Raw genomic sequence first — 13,564 nt, 5'->3', positions numbered from 1 at the left:
CTCTTTCTTTTTAATATCTTGTATTCCATTATATGTGTGTTCCACATTTTATCTCTTCATCCATTGCTGGCCATTTGTGTTGTTTATACCCTTTTGCCTATTGTGAATAGTGCTGCACTGAACATTGGTAGACACATACTTGTTTGAGTCCCAATTTTCATTTCTTTGGACTGAAATTGCTGAGTCACATGGTAATTCTATGGTTAACTTTTTGAGAAAATGCCAAACTTTTTCACAGGACTGTGCAGCATTTTACATGCCTACCACCTATGTATAAGGATTTAAATTTCTCTCTCTCTTTTTCTGTTTTAGACAGAGTCTTGCTCTGTCGCCAGGCTGGAGTACAGTGGCGCGATCTTGGCTCACTGCAACCTCCATCTCCTGGGTTCAAGCGATTCCCCTGCCTCAGCCTCCTGAGTAGCTGGGACTACAGGCATGCGCCACCATGCCCAGCCAAAACAAAAAAATGAAAAACCAGAAAAGAAGTGTTTGCAAGGATGTACTTTTTTTTATTTTTTAGAGTTTTAAAAATATAGCCATGGCTGGGCATGGTGGCTCACACCTGTAATCCCAGCACTTTGGGAGGCTGAGGCGGGTGGATCACCTGAGGTCATGAGTTCGAGACCAGCCTGACCAACATGATGATACCCCCGTCTCTACTAAATACCAAAAATTAGTTGGGTGTGGTGGCACATGCCTGTAATCCCAGCTACTCGGGAGGCTGAGGTAGGAAATTGCTTGAACCCGGGAGGCAGAGGTTATAGTGTGCCGAGATTGCTCCATTGCACTTCAGCCTGGGCAACAAGAGCGAAACTCCGTCTCACACACACAAAAAAAGCCATTCTTGGCCAGGCAAGGTGGCTCACACTTGTAATCCCAGCACTTTGGGAGGCGGAGGTGGGCAGATCACAATGTCGGGAGTTCAAGACTAGCCTGGCCAACACGGTGAAACCTGTCTCTACTAAAAATACAAAAATGAGCCGAGCGTGGTGGCAGGTACCTGTAATCCCAGCTACTCAGGAGGCTGAGGTAGGAGAATGGCTTGAACCTGGGAAGCAGAGATTGCAGTGAGCTGAGATCATGCCACTGCACTTCAGCCTAAGTGACGGAGCTAGGCTGCAACTCAAAAGAAAAGCCATTATCTTGGGTGTGAAGTAGTATGTCTTGTTTTTGTTTTTGTTTTGAGACAGAGTCTTACTCTGTCACCTAGGCTGGAGTGCTGTAGCACAGTCTTGGCTCACTGCAGCCTTGAACTTATGGGCTCAGGTGATCTACCTGCTTCAGCCTCTTGAGCAGCTGCTTGGACCACAGGCACACATGCCACCATGCCCAGCTACTTTTTTTTTTTTGTTTCTTCATAGAGTTAGGGTCTTGCTTTGTTGCCCAGGCGGGTCTCAAACTACTGGGCTCAAGTGTTCTTCATGCCTCAGCCTCCCAAAGTGCTGGGATTATGGTGTGAGCCACTGTGCCCAGCTTGAAATAGTATCATATGGTGGTTTTGATTTGTATTTCCTTAATTACTAAAGATTTTGAGCATCTTCTCATGTGCTTGTCTGCCATCTGTATATCTTTTTGGCTGAAATGTTTTGCCCATTTAAAGAAAAATGGATAGAGTTGTAAGGTTTCTTGTGTTCTTAGATACAAGTCCTTTGTCAAATACATTGGACGGCATTTTTTTGTGTTTGTGTGGAAAGAACTATTTCAATTCCTATCAGTTTTTTTTTTTCCCCTAAATTAAAAGGTCCTTTTGGGGATCCCTCTGAAACTATTCTGGTGGTTTGGGGCTGCTCAGTAAAGGGGAAAAGGACATTTTAATAAATTAATTTGTGCCAAATAGTTTTATTACTTCTATTTCAGTTTCCTGATGAAACTGGGTTTAGGATTATGTTTCCTTTGTATGAGGTGGTAACTTAAATCATGCTAGGGGATACAAAAAAGAAAAATTCTGCTTTGTGATAAAGTCAGCTTCTTCAGAGGAAGTGTAAACTTAAGACTGTCGATTGTCAGCAAAATAAGTGTTATATTTAAAAGCGCTTGTGTCTGCCTTTCTAAAATGCCAAATTACCAGTACATAAAATTGTAAGTGTTAACTCCTAATGAAATTTATAGTATTTTCATGATTTTCTTTAGTGATTACAAATTTTATTTCTCATGTGCTTCAGAATGTAACAAGTATCTCAAAATTTTTCCTTACAGACATTGTACACTTTTTTTGGAATAAAAATTAGAATGTATGGTCTATCAAAAGATTTTCTTAGATTTATTAATCTGTATAAATTAAGATGGAGTCTTGCTCTGTCACTCAGGCAGGAGTGCAGTGGTGCGATCTTGACTTACTGCAACCTCCACCTCCCAGGTTCCAGCGATCCTCCCCCACCTCAGCCTCCTGAGTAACTGGAATTACAGATGCATGCCAACATGCCCAGCTAATTTTTGTATTTTTAGTAGAGATAGGTGTTTCGCCATATTGGCCAGGTTGGTCCCGAACTCCTGACCTCAAATGATCCACCTGCATGGGCCTCCCAAAGTGCTGGGATTACAGGTGTGAGTCACGGTACACTTTGGGAGGCTGAGGCAGGCGGATCACGAGGTCAAGAGATCGAGACCATCCTGGCCAACATGATGAAACCCTCTCTACTAAAAATACAAAAAAAATTAGCTGGACGTGGTGGTGCGTGCCTGTAGTCCCAGCTACTCGGGAGGCTGAGGTAGGAAAATTGCTTGAACCTAGGAGGTGGAGGTTGCAGTGAGCTGAGATCGTGCCACTGCACTCCAGCCTGGCAACAGAGCGAGACTCTGTCTCAAAAAAAAAGAAAAATTAGACTATCACTTGCAAATGGACACAAAAATATTTGGATTTATTTTGCCTTTAAGTAAGGAGTGTTTGAGTACTTCAGTTTTCCAGTATAATTGTCACTTAATGAATTAAGTTAAAATGAAATCTGTAAAATAGCTATATATAGTTTTGTTTTAATAGGAAGTTTTACAGATTTTAAATTACTTTGATTCTATCTTAGGTTTAGTAGTCATTTTTAGACTATAAATATTTCTAAAAGCTTCTGAGAAGTGTATTTCAAGGCCTGGTGCTGTGGCTCAAACCTGTAATCCCAGTACTTTGGGAAGCCAAGGCAGGCGGATCACCTGAGGTCAGGAGTTCGACACCAGCCTGGGCAACATGGTGAAACCCCGTCTCTACTAAAAATACAAAAAAAATTAGTTGGGTGTGGTGGCACATGCCTATAATTCCAGCTTCTTGGGAGGCTGGGGCACGAGAATTGCTTGAACCTGGGAGTCGGAGGTTGCAGTAGGTGCACTCCAGTCTGGGTGACAGAGTGAGACTCTGTCTCAAAAAGAAAAAAAAAAAAAGAAGTGCATTTCAGCTAAGTGTTCTAGAAAGGTAAAAAGGTGAAGGGGAGTTTAATAAATATTATATTTAAGAAATGAGAGGACGGCGCGGCTGGCTCATGACTGTAATCCCAGCACTTTGGGGAAGGCCGAGACGGCGGATCACGGAGGTCAGGAGATTGAGACCATCGCTGGCTAACACGCGCGCAAACCCCGTCTCTACTAAAAAATACAAAAATTAGCTGGGCATGGTGGCGGGCCGCTATAGTCCCACGCTACTCAGGAGCTGGAGCGCAGGAGAATGGCCGTGAACCGGGAGCCGCGAACGGTTGCCAGTGAGCCGCAGATCACACCACTGCAACTCCAGCGCCTGGGCGAGCAGCAGCGAGACTCCTCTTCAAAAAAAGAAATGAGTTAATAGTAATAATGGTCCGGTGCAGATATTTTCCCAGAGAGAAAAATGGTAACGTGTAAAAGAGATCATTTGAATGCAAGGTCGTCCCTCCTACATACATAACGCAAATTGTCCCCCCCCCCAAAATAAATCTAAAACCTCATTTTGCGGAAATTGGAAAATTACTGATATGCAGCAATAACGTTGACTTTATTTTTTCCAGATATGGCCGCGTGGAAAGTGTCAAAATTCTCCCCAAGAGGGGATCTGAAGGAGGAGTGGCTGCCTTTGTGGATTTTGTGGACATCAAAAGTGCACAGAAAGCTCACAACTCGGTCAACAAAATGGGAGATAGAGACCTACGCACGGATTATAATGAACCAGGCACCATCCCGAGTGCTGCTCGGGGATTGGATGATACAGTTTCCATAGCATCTCGTAGTAGAGAGGTTTCTGGGTTCAGAGGAGGTGGTGGAGGGCCTGCTTATGGTCCCCCACCGTCACTTCATGCACGAGAAGGACGTTATGAGCGGAGACTTGATGGGTAAGTTCCAAGGTTTCTGTAGGCAGGTATTTTGTATTTGATATGGTGAGAAACAGAAACTCATATTTAGGGGCCCCAGACGGATTTAAAGTTTTGGGCATTCTCAATGTTTCCTATTTTGGGTTGGAAACGGAAGTGATTTCTGTCCCAATGGCTGGTATCTTATGGAATCATAGAGGATATTTCCTGCAGCTGATTGGATATCTGTTCCTGAGATATAATGTGATGGAAGATTTCCTATGGAAGCATCATTTTTGGAGTTACCTGTCTTCTAGAATTAATTATTCCTTCTCTTGGATAATGTTAAGTCCTTCCTTGGATATATCCCTTCTACCTGATGGAGCTATTTGGCTTTTGTGTTCATACTATATGGAATATTTCTGGAATATTAGAGCCTACAGATTCTTTTAGAAGTTGATATCTGCCTCTCCATTTTCACTACGTAAAATGTACAAACAAATTGGATTGTCACAAAAAATCTAGCAGACCATAATGATTCAACCACTTGGATTCTACAAACAATACTTTAACATGGAAATGTGTTCTTGGATGAAGAAGAGAGAAGGCAATGCTTGATTTTTCCATTTTGGATCTACACAATTTCTGTATTGTTGGAATTACACTCTTTGATGGAATGGGGAAAAATTAAAATGATGGACGTTTCCTAAATCCTGGAATATAGCCATTCTTTTCTAATTGCTGGGATATATGGGATGTCATGCTGTCAAGATTCCACTAGCCCAGGGAAAGAGGATTACTTTATCATTTCTTAAGTTGCTGTCCAATCAAAGGTACTTTAGCTTTGAACACATGGTGATGATCAGTTGTGGATACAGCAATCAAAATTGACTGGGCTGGATGGCTACAAAAGTGAACTATTGGCGAGCATCTGTGCCTTCCTCATTTGTTGGAATTGTAGAGGATATTTCCTCTTCTGCCAGCTGCCTGATTCATACTTAGGGCTGGAAATATTTATGAATGTGGATAAATTTCTAATTGTCTACTATCTCAAGAAAGAAGTCTGGGGGTTTGAGAGTTACAGTTTGTCTGGGACTACTTGCTTCCAGTGGAATTATTTTCTCTGGTCACTAAGATTTTTTTTTCTTGTGGTTCATCTAAATATCATTTGACACCCTTGCCCATTAAGAAGGTGGATTACCCCCATAAGAGGGGCCAAAATTGGGGAAGTTATGTTCACAATTCTCTCCCTAGATTTAATTGGGATTATAGGTCGTGTTTCCACACTTGGAAAAGGTTGGTATGTCCTGACCTGTGTATATTAGCCCCTCTCCTAACCCAAGTCAAACTCTCTTTTTTTCCCCACTAACTCTAGAAGTATTTAGTACTAATAGTGAATCAGAGAATAGCCATTAGATTTCAGCTCTGCTACCTCTTGTGCCTGCCTTCTGTGTCTTCTTAATGGATAAAAATGTTGCATATTTATAAAATAGCAGCTGTAGCAGTAATTGTCCTGGAACTTTTTTGCCTATTGCTTCTGTTAAATCATTAATAATGGCTTTCACTGATTAACATTTGATAGGGTGCTAAATTAATTATTTATGGCATTTTCTCTTAAGTCTCAAAGGAAACCCTCTTATTTGTTAGACATTGAAATACAAAAATTTCGGAACTGTAGTAAATAAAAGAGAAACTCATTTAATACATTTAAGTAGGAAAGATATAGAATGTTTATCATGCCAGTTTTTCACTATAGCAGCAGAAAAGCTAAACTAAGCCTAGGAAGGTGGGGTTGCTACTAAGTGAAATGATGGGTGAAAATGAATATTAGTGGAGAGACCTGGAATCTAAGCATGTACTGGGGATCTAGTATTAATTGTTACAATATTTTGCCAGATACTCTTCATTGGAGAGATTCTAATTCTTTATGTTTCATGATTCCTTAATCCCTTTTGATAGAAGATAGATCCAGAGATGGGCTGAAGAGAAACTCAAGTGAAATGGTCTTTTAGGAACTCAGGAGCTGAGTTCTAGTTCTCTACAAAAGTAGAGAACTTATGATTTCTTTTTAGGATTATAATTAGTTTTTAATATTAACACATAATTGCATGCGTGTAATTGTACATGCAACGTGTTTTGTACTTTTTAGGTTGACAGATATTCACATCCTACTAAATGATTTTTTTAATTAAGTTGAGCTATTTTGCTAATAGTGACCTTAGAATATCTTGTAGTTCCTGATGTTGCCTAATTTCATCACAGGCAATTTGAGTATAGCTGAAAGCTAAAAGAACGTATTTCTTGCAGCCATTAAGTTTATACATTAAGAAATTGAATCATGGAATAGTCATTTTAAAGTCATTTGGAATTTGATGACACAGGAGTAATTTTATTTTATTTAAATTACGTAGCATAGCATGTGGTAACCTAATATTTTGATATTTGAAGTGGTTTTTTTTTTGAGATTCTATTTTTAGTATTAAATGTAATTGGGTACCGCTGTGCAGTCTATGTAGTCTAGTTTATGTAGTCTAGTAATTTTTTATAATTATCCAAGCAGTCAAAACTTAATGAAAAAGTTAAACTTAGAAAATTTTTTCTGGACTTCTTGAAAGTCCTTCCTACTGTTGAGACATGCGCTGCAGCAGGGCTTTCATGTCTAAGTTAAAACATAGCATGGAAATGTGGCCTAAAAGAAATTTGTGAATAAATAAAATTTGGTATATACTTTAATCAGATGAAAGTGTAAAAACTTTCATATTATTAAAATAGTCTTGTTCCGTTAACATGAAAAGGAGATTGTATATTTATGTACGCAAGTCAGAAAATCTCTAATTAAAGTGAGCGACTGAGCTGCAGAACACTTGTCATGAAAGCCCAATAATGAAAACAATGATTCCTCAGCTGTGAAAATAATTTTTGGAGTCAAGTAAAATGTTAAGCTTGTTAGCATTTGCTTACTAAGTAGGTTAATGCTGTTTAAAAAATGAACAGTTGCAAAGACAAAGACAATGCTGAAGTGAATGTTTGCATGACTTGCTTTTAGTTTTGCTTGCTCCTTTCTGATTAAATATTTTTCCCCCTCCTAAATGCAGGGCTTCAGATAACAGGGAGCGTGCTTATGAACATAGTGCCTATGGACACCATGAACGGGGGACGGGAGGATTTGATCGGACAAGACATTACGATCAGGATTACTATAGAGATCCTCGAGAGCGGACTTTACAACATGGGCTCTATTATGCTTCTCGGAGTCGAAGTCCAAATCGCTTTGATGCTCATGACCCCCGATATGAACCTAGGGCTCGTGAGCAGTTTACACTGCCGAGTGTGGTACACAGGGATATCTACAGGGATGATATTACCCGGGAGGTACGAGGCAGAAGGCCAGAGCGGAATTACCAGCACAGCAGGAGTCGGTCACCACATTCATCCCAGTCTAGAAATCAGTCTCCTCAGAGACTGGCTAGCCAAGCGTCTAGACCCACAAGGTCCCCTAGCGGCAGCGGCTCTAGAAGTAGATCCTCCAGTAGTGATTCAATCAGCAGCAGCAGTAGTACCAGCAGTGACAGGTAGGTTAACAGCCTTTTGTTATAACAGATGAGCTAGGTTTAAACAAATTCTCAACAATCAGTGGGAATGGTTTCAGCATAGTATTATTTTTTAAAGTAATCTTGGATCATGTATGTATGTAATCAGTAAAACTGGCATGTGGCTATTGAATTAACTGTTCTAAGTACTTGAAGTTAAGTGATGATTTGCAAAGTGCTATTTTATCCTCCAGATGCACAATATTAAAATTAAATGATCAAAGAGGAAGGGAGGTGGTGACTCTAGCTGTGCAAGGCAAATCTTGTGACACTGAAAATGTGGTATCTCTTTAACATTTTTAATTTTGTAGGTATATAATACCAATTTATTTCTATTATTTTGATTGAAGATTTGTAAAAGCTGGTTAAATATGTATTGGTGAAATATATTGTTGACACATTTATTATCAATGACTAAATCAACTTATGAACAAATTTTAGCTAATTTTAACATCAGGATGGTAACCAGTTTATAAACTCAAGTAGAAAAGCTTCCTTTGAATGCAGGTTGTAACTTTACTGTTCTCTAAACTGATCTCACTAGCTGAGAATTTTTTTCTACAAATAATAATAATTATTTTTTAAAGACAGAGTCTCGCTCTGTCACCAAGGCTGGAGTGCGGTGGTGCAGTCTCAGCTCACGGCAACCTCTGCCTCCTGGGTTCCAGCAGTCCTCCTGCCTCAGCCTTCCAAGTAGCTGGGATTACAAACGTGTGCCACCACGCCTGGCTAATTTTGTATTTTTAGTAAAGATGAAGTTTTGCCATGTTGGCCAGGCTGTTCTTGAACTCCTGACCTCAAGTGATTTGCCCTCCTCAGTCTCTCAAATTGCTGGGATTACAGGCGTGAGCCAGAGTGCCCAACGAAGGAGTTTTATTCGAAAAGCAAAAATAGCAAGTTGAAGGTAATCTTAGTAAGAAACTTAGCTTCAAACCTAGTTATATGGATTTTGAAATCACAGATCTAGGTATATGGTATAGATTATCCTTTAAGTAATCTGGGATAAGTTATTTATGTTCTTCAGGTCTCAGCTTTCCCTTTTTTTTTTTTTTGAGATGGAGTCTCACTCTTGTCACCTAGGCTGGAGTGCAGTGGTGTGATTTTGGCTCACTGCATCCTCCACCTCCCGGATTCAAGTGAGTCTCTTGCCTCAGCCTCCCAAGTAGCTGAGATTGTAGGCGCCCACCACCATGCCTAGCCAATTTTTGTATTTTTAGTAGAGACGGGGTTTCACTGTTTTGGCCAGGTTGGTCTCTAACTCCTGACCTCAGGTGATCCACCTGCCTTGGCCTCCCAGAGTGTTGGGATTACCGGCGTGAGCTACCGTGCCTGGCCAAGCTTTCTCATTTTTAATAAGGACCTTAATAAAGTTATTGTGAAAATTAAAATGAAAACTTCATGTAAAATGCTTACTTTGATACCTAGTATATGTTTAAAAAAATGCTTCTATTCAATTTGTTAATCCCACATGTCCTACTTTTCAGTTTAGGTGGTATATATTTAAAATTTACAGTCAAATTCTTTGACCTGATCAAAAGGCTCAGATTACTTGTCTTTTGCCTGCTTAAAATTAAGCAAATAGTCATGTAGTTGAATGGCTATTTTTAGGCTTCCTAAATTTTCTTATTCAAAATAATACATGAAAACATTTTGTTTATCCGTCTGCCTATCTAGATATAATTCAAACATTCTGGAAGATTTTGCATATTAAAATGAAACAAGCATATAGTTTAGGAAGTCAGGAAACTTGCGTTCTGTGCTCAGCTCTCAAGCCCTGTGACATGGATGAAAACTCTTTTGCTTTTATTTGGTATGCTGTCTAGATAAATGATAGATGAAATTCATTTGAACCATATAAACTAATTATAAAATCTTGTTGTTCCACTTTTTTTCTGCATAGAATTGTCTGAAATACTCAAGTTTTTGTCATTTTCCACAAACCTACCTCATTAAAAAGCTGTGACTGCATTCCATTGGATCAAAACTTATTGAAAAGGTGTTGAGGCACTGGGTGTGATGGCTCACACCTGTAATCCCAGCACTTTGGGAGGCTAAGGCAGGTGGATCACCTGAGGTCAGGAGTTCAAGACCAGCCTGGCCAACATGGTGGAACCCTGCCTCTACTAAAAGTACAAAAATTAACCAGGCGTGGTGGCCATGCCTGTAATCCCAGTTACTCAGGAGGCTGAGACAGGGGAATTGCTTGAATTTGGGAGGCAGAGGTTGCAGTGAGCAAGCCCCTGCACTCCAGCCTGGGTGATAGAGATGAGACTCTGTCTCAAAAAAAAAAAAAAAGAAAAGAAAAGGTGTTGAGGCTGGGCAAAGTGGCTCACACCTGTAATTCCAGCACATTGGGAGGCTGAGGTGGGTAAATCACTTGAGGTCAGGAGTTCGAGACCAGTCTGGTCAATGGTAAAGCCCCATCTCTACTAAAATACAAAATTAGCTGGGGTGGTGGTGGATGCTTGTAATTCCTGCTGCTCAGTAGGCTGAGGCAGGAGAATCGCTTGAGCCCAGGAGGCGGAGGTTGCAGTGAGCTGAGATTGCTAGAGGAGAATGATGCCTGCAGAGTAGCATTATACTTTGATGGGAGTATAATGGATCCGCCCTCAGAATTGTAGGCTCAGAAGCTTGAACCCAGAGGCTATCTGATAAATTTGATAGAGCTTAATCCCTGCTCGTGTAATTAAAAAAAAAAAAAGCAGTTCTATGCTTCTAAATATTTGCACTCAGATAACTGCTAGAAGGGTAGATGCACTTAGAAAATCTGCCTGTGGACTAAATTACAATAAAAAAGTTAGTGAGAAAGGGGATTTTTGATGATTATTTTATCACGTTAGGGCAGCTAGATGTATTCATTTATATACCAAAGGCTACAACCTAGAGGTTTGACATCTGACCAGCAGACAAATTTTTTTTTTTTTTTTTTTGAGGAGGAGTCTTGCTCTGTTGCCCAGGCTGGAGTGCAGTGGCATGATCTCGGCTCACTGCAAGCTCTGCCTCCTGGGTTCATGCCATTCTCCCACCTCAGCCTCCCGAGTAGCTGGGACTACAGGCGCCCACCACCACATCTGGCTAATTTTTTGTATTTTTAGTAGAGACGGGGTTTCACCCTGTTAGCCAGGATGGTCTCGATCTCCTGACCTCGCGATCCGCCTGCCTCGCCTCCCAAAGTGCTGGGATTACAGGTGTGAGCCACTGCACCCGGCCCAGCAGACAAATTTAATTCATCTTGTATAGTGTTTTAAATTATTGCCAGTATTTAAAAAATTGGAATTTCCACCTAAAAGGCCAGATTTAGGCTCTTATATGTTTTATTTCCCTCTGATTTGCACTGTAGGACCATACCTGACAAGGAAGTAAGGGATCCTGAAATCTGCTGGTTGAAGTCACCTTCTTACCGTGGACTTGGGGAAGAATCATTGAGAGATTCTTGCTCTGTTCCCCCTTTCTTATGTCTGTGTAGATTTTTCCTTTTTATAAATCACTATTTTTTTTTCCTTCTGAGAGATTATAGAGCATTTACTTAGGTTATTGGTTTCATTTCATATATAGTCATATTTTCTAGAGCTAACAGATTTCAACCCTATATTTACAGGTTGCTTTTAGTAAGTTACTTGAATCTCATTCATTAATTTATTGATTCCTTCTAATCTCACTGATGTGACAAGTTTTATGTAATTACAGCTTTTTTTTTTTTTTTAAAGACAGAGTTTCACTCTCACCCAGGCTGGAGTACAGTGGTGTGATCTTGGCTTACTGCAACCTCTGCCTCTTGGGTTCAAGCGATTCTCTTGACTCAGCCTCCTGAGGAGCTGGGATTACAGGCACTGCCACCATGCCCGGCTAGTATTTGTATTTTTTAGTAGAGACGGGTTTCACTATGTTGGCTAGGCTGGTCTCGAACTCCTGACTTCAAGTGATCCACCCACCTCAGCTTCCCAAAGTGCTGGGATTATAGGCATGAGCCACTGCGCCCGGCCAATGATAGCTTTTGTATCTATACATAAAAAGAACAGTGAGATAAATCTTCTGACTGCTGGGAGGACCTGATAGGTAGCATTTGGTTAGGCTATGAAGGATATGCAGGACTTCAACAAGAAGAGAGGAGGATTAGGCTAGACAGGTAACACTGTGGGTAGAAGAAACAACCTGAGATGGAAGAATGTTTTGAGCACAGCAGATAATTTAGAATGGTTTAACTGTGGTAATGATTTTTTTTTTTTTTGAGAGACAGAATCCTGCTGTGTTGCCCAGGCTGCCGGAGTGCAGTGATACAGTCATAGCTCCTGGGCTCAAACCATCCTCCTGCCTCAGTCTCCTGAGTAACTGGGATTATAGGTGCACATCATTCACACCTTGATAATTTTTAAATTTTTCATAGAGACGGAGTCTCACTTTGTTGTCCAGGGTGGTCTTGAGCTCCTGGATTCAAACGATCTTCCTCCTCTGCCTCCCAAGTGCTAGGATTACAGGTGTGAGCCACAATGCCCAACTTTTGGGTTTTATTATGTATGCAGAGAGGGCCATTAAAATATTTAAGAAAGGAGATATAGCTTGTTGAGATCTCTGCTTTAGAAAGGCAACTGGTGACTTATTCATAATCTCTGTTTTTCCTACTCTTGTACCTCAGAGAAGGGAAATTTGGAACAGGTGGGAGAGACATTGTATTAAGAATCAGATTATCCTGATGTGTAAAAAACAGAATGAACTTTCTGGTGATATGAAAGAACAAGACTGAGTGGCCTTAATGCATATCACAGAACCTATTGCCTTTCTCAGAATACATGTCCAATAAGTAGTTGAAATACTTAGATACAGTTCTTAGTTAACATTAAGGATAAAGCAAAATTGATGTAGATAGCTAAAAGTTTTTGCCATTTATTTATTTATTTTTTTTTTTGGTGAGACGGAGATTTACTCTTGTTGCCCAGGCTGGAGTGCAATGGCGCAATCTTGGCTCACTGCGTCCTCTGCCTCCCAGGTTCAAGCTATTCTCCTGCCTCAGCCTCCTGAGTAGCTGGGATGGATTACAGGCATGTGCCACCATGCCCGGCTAATTTTTTATTTTTAGTAGAGACAGGGTTTCACTGTGTTGCCCAGGCTGATCTCGAACTCCTGACCTCAGGTGATCTGCCCGCCTTGGCCTCCCAGAGTGCTGGGATTACAGGCGTGAGCCACGGCGCTTGGAGTGTTTGTCATTTAAATTGTGATTGAAACAAGTGTACAGAAATAATAATCCTCTGGTGTTCAGAGTTTACCCATTATTCCGTTTTATTAGATGTTCTCTTTTTTTTTTCTTTTTTTTGAGACGGAGTCTCGCTCTGTGGCCCGGGCTGGAGTGCAGTGGCCTGTTCTCAGCTCACTGCAAGCTCTGCCTCCTGGGTTTATGCCATTCTCCTGCCTCAGCCTCCGAGTATCTGGGACTACAGGCGCCCGCCACCTTGCCCGGCTAGTTTTTTTGTATTTTTTAGTAGAGACGGGGTTTCACCATGTTAGCCAGGATGGTCTCGATCTCCTGACCTTGTGATCTGCCCGTCTCGGCCTCCCAAAGTGCTGGGATTACAGGCTTGAGCCACCGTGCCCAGCCTAGATGTTCTCTTTTCCTCTATAATTATATTGAATTCAAAGTGTAATATTTTGAGATGTTATGAAATTCAGAATATTCAGTTTTCCTTTTGGAAGAAATAAGTTACTTCTTCTGATTTTTAAAACTTATGAAACTGTGACATT

The 13,564-nt window shown here is 40.8% G+C and overlaps 1 protein-coding gene across 1 annotated transcript in view; it reads left to right on the top strand.

Annotated features, from left to right (window-relative positions):
* The first annotated feature begins 3,961 nt into the window (after positions 1–3,961).
* SPEN (spen family transcriptional repressor) overlaps positions 3,962–13,564 on the top strand; it is a 70,066-nt gene continuing 60,463 nt past the window's right edge. Inside the window, 2 exon segments of the mRNA XM_017865264.1 lie at positions 3,962–4,283; positions 7,337–7,813. Of these exon segments, the coding sequence (XP_017720753.1) occupies positions 4,084–4,283; positions 7,337–7,813 (677 nt within the window). The 5' untranslated portion in view covers positions 3,962–4,083.

This window comes from Rhinopithecus bieti, unplaced genomic scaffold (assembly GCF_001698545.2).
Source record: "Rhinopithecus bieti isolate Rb0 unplaced genomic scaffold, ASM169854v2 scaffold_81031, whole genome shotgun sequence".
NCBI lineage: Eukaryota > Metazoa > Chordata > Mammalia > Primates > Cercopithecidae > Rhinopithecus > Rhinopithecus bieti.
Note: the sequence above shows the minus strand (reverse complement) of the source record. Positions and strands in the feature narration are given on the sequence as shown.